General features: G+C 39.8%; 1 protein-coding gene across 1 annotated transcript in view; it reads left to right on the top strand.

Annotated features, from left to right (window-relative positions):
• The window catches only part of LOC137294954 (poly [ADP-ribose] polymerase tankyrase-like), a 60371-nt gene that overhangs the window by 33232 nt on the left and 13680 nt on the right, over positions 1-13459 (top strand). The window contains exons 24-38 of the mRNA XM_067826184.1: positions 455-775; positions 1986-2154; positions 3272-3468; positions 3715-3794; positions 4075-4205; positions 4829-5063; positions 5876-6035; positions 6455-6531; positions 7328-7511; positions 8027-8104; positions 9200-9358; positions 9671-9791; positions 10717-10810; positions 11192-11456; positions 11621-12044. Coding sequence (XP_067682285.1) covers positions 455-775; positions 1986-2154; positions 3272-3468; positions 3715-3794; positions 4075-4205; positions 4829-5063; positions 5876-6035; positions 6455-6531; positions 7328-7511; positions 8027-8104; positions 9200-9358; positions 9671-9791; positions 10717-10810; positions 11192-11456; positions 11621-12044 — 2695 coding nt within the window. The remainder of the gene's footprint in view (positions 1-454; positions 776-1985; positions 2155-3271; positions 3469-3714; positions 3795-4074; positions 4206-4828; positions 5064-5875; positions 6036-6454; positions 6532-7327; positions 7512-8026; positions 8105-9199; positions 9359-9670; positions 9792-10716; positions 10811-11191; positions 11457-11620; positions 12045-13459) is intronic.

Here is a 13459-nt window from a genome sequence, read left to right as displayed (position 1 = left end):
TTGCCATGTCCGTTTCTGAAAGCAAGACCAATGCATTTACTGTTGGCGGCCATACTTATAGGCATTCCACTCTGGTCTGGCACATGAAGGCTGATGACCACAATTCTGCTGTACAAGCTACATCTCTGAGACAGAACATGTCTATAGTTGTCTCCAAAGTGCTGAATGACAATCTTTACGACCACTGTTCTGTTGTTAATGCTATATTACAAACCAAAATATGGACCCTTCCATTTTGTTTTTGGACCCCTAATTTTTAAGTGAAGGGGTCCAACTGTCCCAAAGAAAATTTAAGCTAGAACAGACACTGCAGCCTCCGAAGATGCATGCTACATGCTCTCCAAAAGTTGACCATTTGCTGTTAAGACAAATCAAATTGTGTTTTTTATTGAGTGAATGTATCCTCTCTATAAGTAATTTTTTCAGTCCTACAATGAGATTGTAATGTTTCTAGAAAGCACGATCTGCCAGGAAACCAAAGAAGGTGGACACCCCAATCTCTGGGAAGAAGGATGAGGCTATGGAGGTGGACGAGCAGACAAGAAACAGTGACAGCAAACCAACCGAAATGAATGATGAAAAGGCAGCTGAGCTGAATGGAGAAAAGGTGGAAAAAACCTCTGAGCAGGTGGAGAAGGTGAACGGTGAGATCGAGGATGAGCCCATGCAGGAGGAGGCTGTGGAGGAGAGCATTCTCAAGAAGATGGCAGCAGCTGTGGACAAGGAAGGCATGACCCCTCTACTCCGAGCTTGTTATACTTACCGGGAATATAAGGTAGGAATTTTATGGGAAAATGTGTGTGAGTCGTATAATTGAGCTTATGCCACAAATTCATGACCAGTGGCAATTCTGCTTGATACCTTTGAAAATCTGGGTTATGTTGGTCTTCAGCAACTCATGATTGTCGTAAGACGCAATAACAGAATAGATTGTTAGGTGAAATGACTTTTTTGACCCATGTACATGTCATTGTATCCCAATTCAATAGGTTGATGCTCATGATGTCAATCACTTGATTGTCTTGTCCAGACTCTTATAGCTGGAACATTGCTGAGTACAGCATTAACTAAAAACCAAACAAACAAAAGCCTGTTTGAATGGGGTGGTCAGACTTTGTGACATTATTAATCATGTCATTGTGTTTCAACTGCATGGAGACCCGTGAAGGTCCGGGGGTAGAATAGGCCTTCAGCAACCCATGTTTGCCATAAAAGGTGACTGTGCTTGTCGTAAGAGGCGATTAACGGGATCGAGTAGTCAGACTCACTGACTTGGTTGACATATGTCATCGGTTCCCAATTGCGCAGGTCGATGCTCATGTTGTTGATCACTGGATTGTCTGGTCCAGACTCGATTATTTACAGACCGCGGCCATATAGCTGGAACATTGCTTAGTGCGGCGTAAAACTAAACTCACTCACTCACTCACTTCAACTGCATGGATCCATTGTAAGAGGGGACTAATGGAATTGGTCAGATACACTGATTTGGTTGACCCAAGTCATCGTATCCCAGTTGCGTTGATCAATGCACATGCTGTTGACCACTGGATTGGTTGGTCCAGTCTCGATAATTTACAGACCAAACCGTTAAAAAAAAAACTTCCCTCAAATCTTAAGTGTGTCTTAAGTACGAAAGATTAAAAAATAGTCATTTTCTCCTCATCCACAAATGCTCTGGAGTTTTCTCTTAAGAACTGTGTTCCAGTGGCATTTGGATCATATGTTTCCCTGATTGGTTCTTGTGCCAGTGAGTTGAAAGGTGGTTTCAAGAAAGTTCATTTTGCATTTCACCATATTGACAGTATTTTATGTGGACATTGCTGAGGGACAGTTCTTAAATATTTCTCATGCTGGGTTAAGAGGTATTCATCCTCACTCATAGATTTCTCACATACACAAGAACTTTGGACCTGTTGGTTTGGGAATTGTCTATCTCCTACAAGCTGCTGTTTCCTTGATTTGAGTGTTATTTCTCATTACAGAGCAATGGATACTGGCCTCTTCCGCAGCAGGAAAAGATCTACCAACAGGGACGTGACTTCATTCGCACATTGATTGATATGGCTGGATCAGACATTAACAAGACTGTAGAGAAGAAGTTTTTCGAAGGGAAGATGCCTGTTAAAGAAAGAGATCTATACTGCAAGGAAGGTATGCTTGTGTGAATCAAACTTAGCTTGGATCAAGTGAGTTGAATCCTTTATTGTTGTGGGTTATCAAGTGCCCTGTAACACTGTTCCATTGATGTTGGTTTGAAGCCAACATTAGCCCCTGATCTGAGCACCATTCTACATATGGCATCACGAAGTTGCTAAACCTTTGCATGAAGATACTTGTTCGAATTGACCTTTGGAAGCCCTTACTTGTCGTAAGAGGTGACAAATAGGATGAGGTGGTCAGGTTCACTGACTTGGTTGACACATGTAGTCATGTCTCAGTTGTGTAGATCAGTACTCATACTGTTTGTTCACTGGATTGTCTGGTCTAGATTTGATTTTTCACAGGCCACTGCAATACAGAGTATTGCTGATGGGGCGTAAAACTTAACTCCCTCACCTATTTCACAACATGGCAGGTTTGATCAGTTCTCCAAGATGCAGAGTTGCATTCCAGAAATATATCATGGCTTAGAATCCAGGTTTGACCAAATTATGTGTCCGAATCTGTTTGCACCAAACGTGGTTTTGGGTTTGGGGTTTCTCAAGACTGGTATGATTTCAGGCCACAGCTGATATGAACTGATATGGCATGATATGACCGGTAAACTTGTCAAATAGCTTTAAGGCCACATTCGCTTGCTACTCACTGAGTTGATGTTCTAGATGTATGACGTCTGTAAATACCATGCTTAAACATAGGCCTTTCGTGTCATAATGCTACTGTCGGTTTGTCACCAACTGAGACTATGAATTGCAAAGTAACTCAATATGGGAATGGATTTTTAAATGTCAGTTCATATCAGGTGTGAGTACCCTGGAGCAATATCTGCTGTTATGACAGGAAAAAGTTGACATCTGAAATGACTATGTTAAGCTATTGGTGTTCCGAAAACACAGCTCTATGACAGCAGTTGAGGCCGTAAGTGAGAGTAGGTTTTCTTTGTAATTCATCATTCTTGTTTGTGACAAATCAACTGTGGTTACATTCAGAGGAAATGGAGCACAGTGTCATTCGTTCTGTCACGTCACTTTGAGCTGACTCACCTGCAACTGAACTTTTGTATCTTTCTCCCAACGTCACTCTCTCAATAGTAAATGTGGTCCTGCAGGTAAATCTTCCCCACTACACATGATGGTCGGAGTCTCCGGGGAGCCGGCCATCGACCGGGGCGGTGTCAAGGTGCAGTTTCCAGGTCTGGAGCTTATCCTCAAGTACAAGCCCAAGCTGGAATTGAAGAACATTGATGACAAAACCCCACTGGCTGAAGCTGTGGAAGCTAGGAAGTTGGACGTAGTCAACTTACTGGTATGTTCTCTCTCAACCTGTTGCCTTACAGTATTCCTCTGTGTGTTTGCCTACTAACTTTGCGTAGAATCAACTGCTAGAATAATGGTGGTTTAGGCTCTCTCAATCCAGTCTGTCTATTGTTGCCTACACTGTTTACCAGTGTATTGCTGGTCTTTGCTTAAACACGTGTAGGCTCTGGATTAATTACCTGTAAGTGAAATGATATCTGTACCTTGCCTTGAGCGTTTGATCTTTCTGATTCAGCTGAAGCACGGAGCAGATCCCAACACAATCTGCAACAGTGAAGAAGATGGACCAATCTCTCCACTCCTCCAGGTTGCCATGTACGTTTGTTGATCACTGGATTGTCTGGTCCAGATTTGATTATTTACAGACCACCACCAATTGCGTGAAATATTGCTGAGAGCCGTGTTAAACAGTAACCAGAGCAAACCAACCTTCAGAACTTCAAGAACTTCAGTTTTTTTTCTGTAATAGTGTGGTATATATTTGGTCATTCTTGATTGGAAAATCGTCCAGAACATTGAAAAGGTTGATGCAATACTTGACTTTTTCTTGAAAATGTTAATGAGAATAATTTGAAATAACATTTTTCATGTTCAGGTCCTATAGCCTATCCCGAGTTACTGGTCAGGAGAAGTTGTTGAAATTGTTGGTGGAAGCTAAAGCAAATGTCAACATTACACACAAGAAATCACAGAAGACACCTCTCCATTTTGTTGTACAGCAGCGAGGTAAGGTACATTTAGCAGCAGGGTATGGTATTAAATTTAGCTGAAAAAGTCAGAATTTATGCGCCATCTTGTTTTTTTTGTGCATATACATGTTTGTATTATGAACTGAAGAGTAAAATCTGATCCTGAACTATCAAGGAGCTCTTCAAGCTGTTCTACAAATCTTTAACTTGGTTGGTTGGGAAATAATTCTGTTCTTACTTAGCTGTGAAGATCAGTTTAGGAAAGGTTTAGTAATCAATGTTTGTTGTAAGAGGTGACTAAAGGGATCTGGGAGTCAGGCTTTTTGACACAGGTCATTGTATGTTAGTTTGATGTTCATGCTGTTGATCCCAGGGTTTTCAGGGAAAGCTGCATTCTTACTGCATACTTAGACTTCTTGTTAGTCGTTTCTAATTTGACACATTGAACGTGAGTCCTGTTTAGAATAATGGGATATTATCAGATCATTGTTTTGCCACAGTAATAACTATCACATGATTCATCTGAAATAAAGTTTCAGAGAATCGTTTTGATGTTTGGATATATTCTATCATGATAAAATAAAATGTTTAGAGCATATTTCTTGCTACTCTGATTTCTTCTTTTGCTTTTCTTATAATTTTCCTCTGTTGTATTTTCAGTTAGTGAAGCAGGTATGTTGTCTATGGCCCAGACTTTGGTGTCAGCGGGGGCCAGTGTGGCAGCTGTTGATGACCACAAACGGACAGTGTTCCATCTAGCCATTAACAGCAACAACGGCGCGTCTGACACCAGCACTGATTTGGAGGAGTACCTTCTGGAGAAAGGTGCAGATGTGTTTGCCAAGGACATCCGAGAACGACTTCCTCTTCACTATGCCTTTGTCAAGATTGGAAGGTAGGGAGACAGTTTGAAAAAATCAGAGATACCATTACATGGTGTTTAGTTTGCCTGTCACTGTTGAATAAATTCGCTGATTAGAACATAGTCTGTTATAATCTGTTCAAGAGGATGTCACACTGGTCGTTTCATCATTTGAATGTCCATTGCCATGATGTAGTGAAGAACTTGATCTTGACACATACCTGGAAAACAGCTGGTGAAGATTGTGTGCCTTAAACAAGCATATGTCAGCATAAGAGCATTGTATTTGTCAGCATACCATATTGTGATAGAAGTACTTCATGGCAGTTACAATAATGTATTACAATACATTAAAAGTTAATGCAAGTGATTATTCATGAAGATCCCATTTTATATATAGATATCACAATGTCAAAGTAGGTATAGTATAGAAGGGAGATAACTCAGAGAAAAATATCTTTGGCTGAGGAGAATGTAATTTGTGAAAGAATCCCATTGAGAAGTTTTGGTTAAAACACAATGGTATTAACTGAGCTTGTTATCCATGTACAACCCATTATACCAAAACACATGCAAACAATTATTTCCAGTATGCATCAAATTAAGAATTGTATTTTACTGGTGCTATTATGAAGTGCAAGAAGACATACTACATTGACATTGATCACTGGTTATTTACAGGCTATGGTGGTATTATGTAGCTGTCCATAACAACTTTCTGCTAGAGATAAGCTCATTAAGTATTGATTTACATAATTGATGCTACGGAAATTGAAGGTCTCCCCCTGGACCTCTTTGTTGTATGAATATTTCCTTTGTTTGCTGATTATTTTGAATTTCTTCAGGCACAGGGATGGCTCTACTGTAGATCCTATAGAGTTGTGTAGTTTGCTGACATCAAAGATGGGCGCCCGTGGCATTGATGATGCTGATGTGTTTGGTCAAACCCCCTTACACTGTGCATCTGTGCGTGGTGGAACTATCTGTTGCATGCATTTAATGCAGGTGGGTGTCCTTCAACTTGGCTTTTATTGTGACAGGTTGGAATAGATTTATGCTTACTATACAATGATGGCAATTTTCAATGCATCTGTGGATTTCTGCCAGTTTTATTTCAAACTGATCAATTTTGTGAATCTTTTGAACTGGTTTTCCTTCTGGCATCCCTAACTATATCAATCATTGAATTGTCTCATTCAGACTTGATTATCTTCACTCCACAGTCATATTAGAATGTTGCTAAATGTGTGTGACAGCAAACATGATTATATGTGTTTAAAATCGAAACTTATTCATAGTGAATTCTGTGAAGAAGAATACAGCAGGTTTAAAATGTTATTAAAGTTCAGTGTTCTTGGTGTTGAATGAGATTTTGAATGATTATTGTTGCCTTTGGATGTAGATTCATAATCTTGTACTTACAGAGAAAGGCAGAGATAGGGAAAAAAGATCACAGTGGTAATACCCCATTGTCGTTAGCAGTGAAACATCAGCATGAGAGGTAAGTATAGCCTCTTAGATGAAAGTCAGCAGTGGTCACAATACCTTGTCTGTCTTTCATAGCAATCGTATATGATAGCAATTTGATAGCATAGTATCACATAGTTGGACTGAATTGCAGAGAAATACTGATACGCAGATCACAGGTATTTATCTTCGTGAAAAGAATTCACCCATGAAGATTCGGGTTAGAATTGGTCTTCAGCAACCCATGCTTGTCGAAAGGCTTCGTTTACACAAGTCACAGTATCCCAGTCTAAGTAAACTTATCCTCAGTACTTTTCGTTACACTCCACTACTGAGTCTAACAAAACCTTATGGGAGGTCGCATCAGGTAACCTTTGAGATTGACCAGTCAGAACACAGCTTACCAAATCGCTAAAGTGGACATTCGCACATACCTTTTGAACTTTTTATCTCAACCATGACAGTGGTGAGTAAACAGTTGCTGAAAAGAGTGTTTTTGGCAATATCAAAGGATGTCATCTTGTGGAAATATTAGCTGATGGAAACCATGTCAACAGAAAACCCAAAGCGTATATACTGCAGGTCAGTTAACTGTGTTATGTGTGGATCACTGGATTGTCTGACCCAGCCTTGATTAATTACAGACAACCAATGTATAGCTGTAATATTGCCAAGTGCAGTGTTAAACTACCAACAAAGCATTTTTCAGCATGTAACTGTTGCAAACCCTGAATTTGGGTCTCTTAGTAAGACACGTCATGTTACTAACTATGAGGTTATGGAATTGTACCGAAACATCACTGATGAAATGTGTATACTTTGTTTTCCAGTTGTGCCATCATGCTGATTCAGCGTTGTGATAGTGTACGAGATTTTATTGTTATCCCTCCGGTTGAGGAAAAGGCTAAAACTGACAACGACAAGAAGAAGCAGCGACCTGTGATGACCTGGAGGCCTCTCACCCAGTGGGAGAAGGTTGTTAAACCAGAGAAGGTTGTGTACTCTGTGTTCCAGGTCAGTAGTGTGTCTTTGGACCATCACAGTTGTGGTTGACGTGTGGAATGAGTTGTAAAAAATAATGCATACTTTCTCCTTCCAAGTTTTTTTTTTAGCCCCTGCAATGCATTTTTCAACATGGTATTAAAATGGCCTTTGCACCCAGATAGATCTGGTGGTGTACTGGTGCCTTTTTTGTAGTTTTAGAATTCTGAATAATATATTTTTTGCGTTTCCATGCCAATGAGTTTAGCTTTGACTGAATTTGGTGGTAGTGCTACTTTCCAGAGCAGAACTTTAAAACCTTTCAAGTACTCTTCTTACATTGATGGGAGATATTGATGACTTAGTATTCTAGTTTAAATATACATTGAAGTAGTGACTAAAACATGTTCTGTCTTTTAACAAACCGAATTCTTCTCTGATCAGGGTTTGTAAGGATGTGACTTGGGGTTGCTGCCAGAGTGGCAAATATTTGAGAACTGCATCACTTTGAGATTTCTCCCTGCAATGAATATGGTTTCATGTTTCAGGGATCTCTCCGACACGAGCTTCAGGGTGTGTCTCACTTGATACTGGACATCAATGGCATTGACTTCTCGGCTGTGGAGGTAAGTACACTAGGTGACATCCTAAACATAGGCTTTGACTGTGACAGAATCGAGATAGTGTGGTAGCTTAGTAGTTACAGCATTGGCTTGTCAAGCCAAGAAGCCGGGTTCAGCTCCAAACGTGGATGCGACATGTGAATTCCATTTCTGGTGTTTCCTCACTTTAGTATTGCTCAAGTGTTGTTCAAAGGGGTGTGAAACCATTCTCACTCATGAACAGTGTAGGATTATCAACAAGATCATGTGTATGCCATATTTGAATCATTCTCTGTATGTTCTTCAATACTATATTTCTTCTGTTTGTGTGAAATAATGTTGCTGCACAAAATAAGTTTGCTTCAGTGTTAAGAATACAAAGTTCATATCTATAACATATGACACATATTGACATACATGCTTTATTTAGTATCAGTTTTTGTATCATACTCTTTATTATCAGTGTACTTCCATATCAGGGTTAAACCGTAACTTTTTAAGGCACAAGCAAAGTCTACATGTGAGTTTTCAAGCTACCAAAGCTAAATGAAATTTCAGTAGGGAAAAACAATTGCAAAATCATGTGATTCATAACACTGCCATATTTCTCTTGTCAACACTTCTCACACAGTCTTCACCACTTTCCCTTTCACTAGGTATCATATTATTTGTAATAATGTTTGATCATAAATGCCAAATTTGACAAATGCATGTGGTCTGCCATCATTGTAACCTAAAATCCTGATGTTGAACTCGGCATGGTATTTGCTATATGTTGCAAAGTGTTTTTGCTATGAATCCTGAGTTAATTGGTATCAGTAAATAGAGGGAAATAAATCCAAATTCAGTTGAAGGATGTTTTTTCATCAACATCTTCATAACTCCAAACTGAGTATGATTGACAATGTTTTATACAACCAATCGCATTTTTCTTCTAATTTAACTCAACAAAACCATGGGACCTAAGAAAGTCATAACTTATTAAAAAACTGAACGCCACATGAATTTTTAAGAGTATTAGCATCTGTTAATTTCAGCTCTTGCATATGTGTTGAGTATGATGGGATCAGTCGTTCATTATAAAATATTTTATAAAATGCTTTATAAAATATTTCACAGGCTGCCTTCACTGAAGCTAAGTACAATATCGCTTTGCGGTTGATCAAGAGGATCCCAGAGCCAAGTCGACTTCAGGCAATCAATGAAGAAGGCAGGAATCTGTTCCACATGCTCATCTTGAAGTCTAAAGCCTCATCCAATCTGGATGCACAGCTCAAGGTCAGTGCCGGACTTCAATTGCCCACGCAGGGCTGTGCGGTCATGTTTAGTTCAAAGTGAGGCTTACCAATGATTAACTGCTTTAGTGGATATGTTGAAATTCCTGCGCTGAAGTGTTGAAGATCCTTGATACAAACATTGAACATGATGCTGTCAATCTGTGTGCTAAAAACAGAGTACACCTGTTATATTACAGCCACTTATTATCAAGCTCATTTTGAGATTGCTCAGAACTAATTTTATGTTTCAAAGGGCAACACACTTGGTAGATGCTCCTATCTTTGAGTCACAATGTATTTCCTCACAAACCAGGTAGCAAAGATGTTGCGTGACAAAGGTGTACCCGTGGGTCTGCGTGACAAACATGGCTGTACTCCACTGCAGTATGCAGCTATTCATCACTTACCAGTACAGATGGGACAGTTTTTGATTGGTGAGTCCGTATTTAAAAAATTTTCCTTTTGAGGAATTATTGATCTGATCAGACTTCTCCGTGATTGATTGACAGGATTGGGTGGCCAGACTGGCTGACATGGTTGACACATCTCATCCCAGTTGTGTAGAATGATGCTCATGCTGTTGATCATTGGATTGTCTAGTCCAGGCTCAGATGTTTACAGGCTGTTGTCACATAGCTGCAATATTGCTGAATGCAGTGTTAAACCCCAAACAAAGAAAAACAAAAATGAGTGAAGAAATTTTTCTGTAAATTTGCTGAAGCAAAAATTTCTTCTGTATTGTGTATGGTATTTTGGAGCAAAAGTGACCAGTGTACCATGCTATATAGATCTTCTGTCTAAAATGATGATTGATGGTGACTTCTTATTTTGTGTTGTTGCTGATCTTTCCCCTGCTGTTCATGTTTAAGACTGTGTTTGCCTGGCACATACTTGATAACCACGTTATGATAGCACGAGTATTGCATAATGCAGTGTTCACTCAAACTCCTTTGAAAATTTCTTCATGAATACAACCCATGAAGATCTGGGTTAGAACTGATCTTGAGTAACCCATGCTTGTCCTTACAGGCAACTAACGGGATTGGGCAGTCGGGCTCGCTGACTTGGTTGACACATCACTGATTGATGCTTATGCTGTTGATCAATGGTCTAGACTCGATTATGTCAGGGATGGCAATTTTCCTTGGATTTCCACTGATTTTATTTCAAAGTAATCAATTTTGTGAATCATCTTAACCCCCATTCGATGACACAATATTAAGTTTTCAGCTGAAAAATCGATTTTCATGTTGCCATCCCTGTTATTTGCAGACCGCTGCCATATAGCTGGAATATTGCTGAAGGTGGTGTTAAACTAATCTCAACTCATTTCATGACCACCTGTATCTGTCTCTGTAGACAACGACCCTGCCCTGGATGTGAGGAACAAGGATGCGTTGGGCAGAGATGTGATGGCAGCGTATACCTGGAACATCTGTGATGTCAATACGAAGTAAGTGTTCTTTGCAGAAACAACTAAAATGAGCTGTTTCATGTGATTGTGCATCTTGTTGGCAGAGTAGGTGAACTCCAGTGGAGGTTCCTGATCTGACTAGGCACCCAGGAACATATGCTGCAATATCATAGTGGGGCTGTAGGGAGGCCTAGCAGTTGAAGTGTTTGCTTGTCATGTAGACAACCTGGGTTCGATTCCCCTCATGGGTACAATGTGTAAAACCCATTTGGGGTGCCTTTTGTGGTGCTATTATGATGTAAAACCATGCTCATTCACTCTCCTTCAACATTTGAGCTGCTTGTTGAACTCAAATTTGTTCAATGTACAGGCCAACTCACTCCCTTTTTTATAACTTGATGGTTTTTGTCTTCAATTCAGGTGGTTAAAGATGCTGTTGGACAAGGGAGCATCATTTGATGTGCGATTAGACTGCCCCTTGCCTGACTCCCTCCTGCTTGGTTCCTGTTTGGCTGAACGATGTCCAGACTACTTTACTGACAAGAGTGATCTGCTGGTGTCCCCGCTCATCCTGGCGATACATTATTTCAAGTTCGGTTTGGCCAGCTTCATGCTCAACAATGGTGCATCACCAAACTTTGACGACAGCAACAGGCGCACTCCACTCATGCATGCTGCAAGACAAGTAAGTCCTCTGACTTATCACCTCTGACAACCACTGCCAGGATAAAATATGAACATATCACCCTTAATATGTGCTTGTGAATAGTTTATAGATCTAATAGAGAAGTAAACAAGGTTTGTGTTAACAAAATATCCATACATTCCTTGACCATGCTTTTCTTTCAGAATGATGGTGCGATCACTAAGTTGTTAATGAACTTTTCCTATGACCCCAAAGCTCCACAATCAGATAATGTCAACAAAGAGCCCACTTTGTTTAGGAGTGTGTCTCGGACTGTGTTCATGTTGCGACCAGACGGTTCCATGTCCTTGACACCTGAAGGTGTCAGACAGTTGGGCAATGGCAGTGAGAGTAAGACCCCAGAGGGGAGTGTGTGTGGGAGTTCTGTTAAACCGATGGACTTAGATAAAGAACCAGAGGAAGAAGAGGAAGAGCCAGAGGATATGTTTGAGGATGAAGAAGTGGCAGAAGACAGTGATCACGACACGGATGTAGTGGAGGATGAAGAGGAACCTGAAACTGAGAAGACTTCAGTCCTCTGCAAGCAGTTGTCTCTGAGAAAACAAGGGAGCAGCCTGGCCAGGAGAGGTAGGGCTTAAATTCTTCGAGTTTTAAAATAAAGTCTCTCTGTCCAAGATGTGTATATTTCGTGACTTACCAGTTCTTTCGCTCAGCAGGCGTCTGTTTTCCAGCATATATTTCTTCAGGTGTGTGAAAGTAAGAATGAATTTCTCCATTTTTAATATTTGTGAATCACAGTGCTTTCATCAAGGCATACAATTATTGATTATTGTTATAGCTGTAAGGAATAAATGATTGATGTTTTGGGACAGGTCTTTTATGAAAACGGTCCTCAGTTCTTGTAATATTTACACCCTGCAGTATGTAATGCTGGGGGATACAGTCAAGGGTTTGTCAATGTGTCTGTTTGTCTGTAATCGTTTTGTTCCTGGAGCATAAGCCAAAAACCATTCGATGTTCTTTTTTTAACAAAATTTGGAAGGTATAATGAACAGAACCTAAATTGGTGCCTTTTGCTTGTTACAGATTTTTGACATTATTTTTTTTTCTCAGTTTCCTTGGAAACATTTTAGACTTATTCTTAAAGGGTGGGGTATGCTACTGTTTCCCAAGCATAACTCAACAAGCGTTAGATATTTTTCTCCAAAACTTGGTAGATATATCAAGAGACCCTAAATTGTTACGATTTACAGATTTTTGTGATTTATAAATTTCTTGGTTACTATGGAAACAGGAGTGGTGGGCTTCATTTCCAGAGCACCACTCAAAAACTTCTTACTATCTATCAGCAAAGCTTGGAACATATGTGAGGCAGATCCCAAAGTGGTGTGTTTTGCTATTTACAGATTTTTGGCATTTTTATTTTTACCTGTTTCCATGGAAATGATTCAAAAACCAGTGTGGGCTTTGTTTCTGGAGCACAAATTCAATCCTTTCAGTGTCTCTCAGCAGAACTTGGCAGATATATGAGACAGATCTTGAACTGGTGCCCTTTTCTACTTACAGATTTTTGGCTTATTGTATTGTCCGTGATTCACATGGAAATTATGGAAACAGTTATTTGGATGGTTATGCGTCATTGACTAAATGGAGCAAACAGTAGTGTTACTGCTACCAGTTGACATTGACATAACTGAAGCCAGCTATGCTAATATGACCTGTTATTGGGTGGCAGAGTTCTCAAGGCAGAGTTGTGTCCCTTGCATCACCAGTAACCTATGATTGTAGATAAGAATCCCTATTTGCCCTGATTATGTTATTCAACATGCCCTTCATGCTTGTAGCTTCCTGTAGCAAAATGTTGATATCTAGTGATAAAATAGGAACATCTTTTTAAGCAGTTTATCAATCACACATGCTCATGCAGGCTCTTCTTTTAGGTTGTTTGCTAGTGTTAGAGACCCAGTATTGATATGTTTCACCTTTGAGTCTGCTAAACGGTAAAATTTATATGCCATGATTGTCAAACCAGACCAGTTGAG

This window comes from Haliotis asinina, chromosome 8 (assembly GCF_037392515.1).
Source record: "Haliotis asinina isolate JCU_RB_2024 chromosome 8, JCU_Hal_asi_v2, whole genome shotgun sequence".
In the NCBI taxonomy this organism is placed as follows: domain Eukaryota; kingdom Metazoa; phylum Mollusca; class Gastropoda; order Lepetellida; family Haliotidae; genus Haliotis; species Haliotis asinina.
The sequence above is the reverse complement of the archived record's forward strand: the minus strand, read 5'-3'. Positions and strand labels throughout refer to the sequence as shown.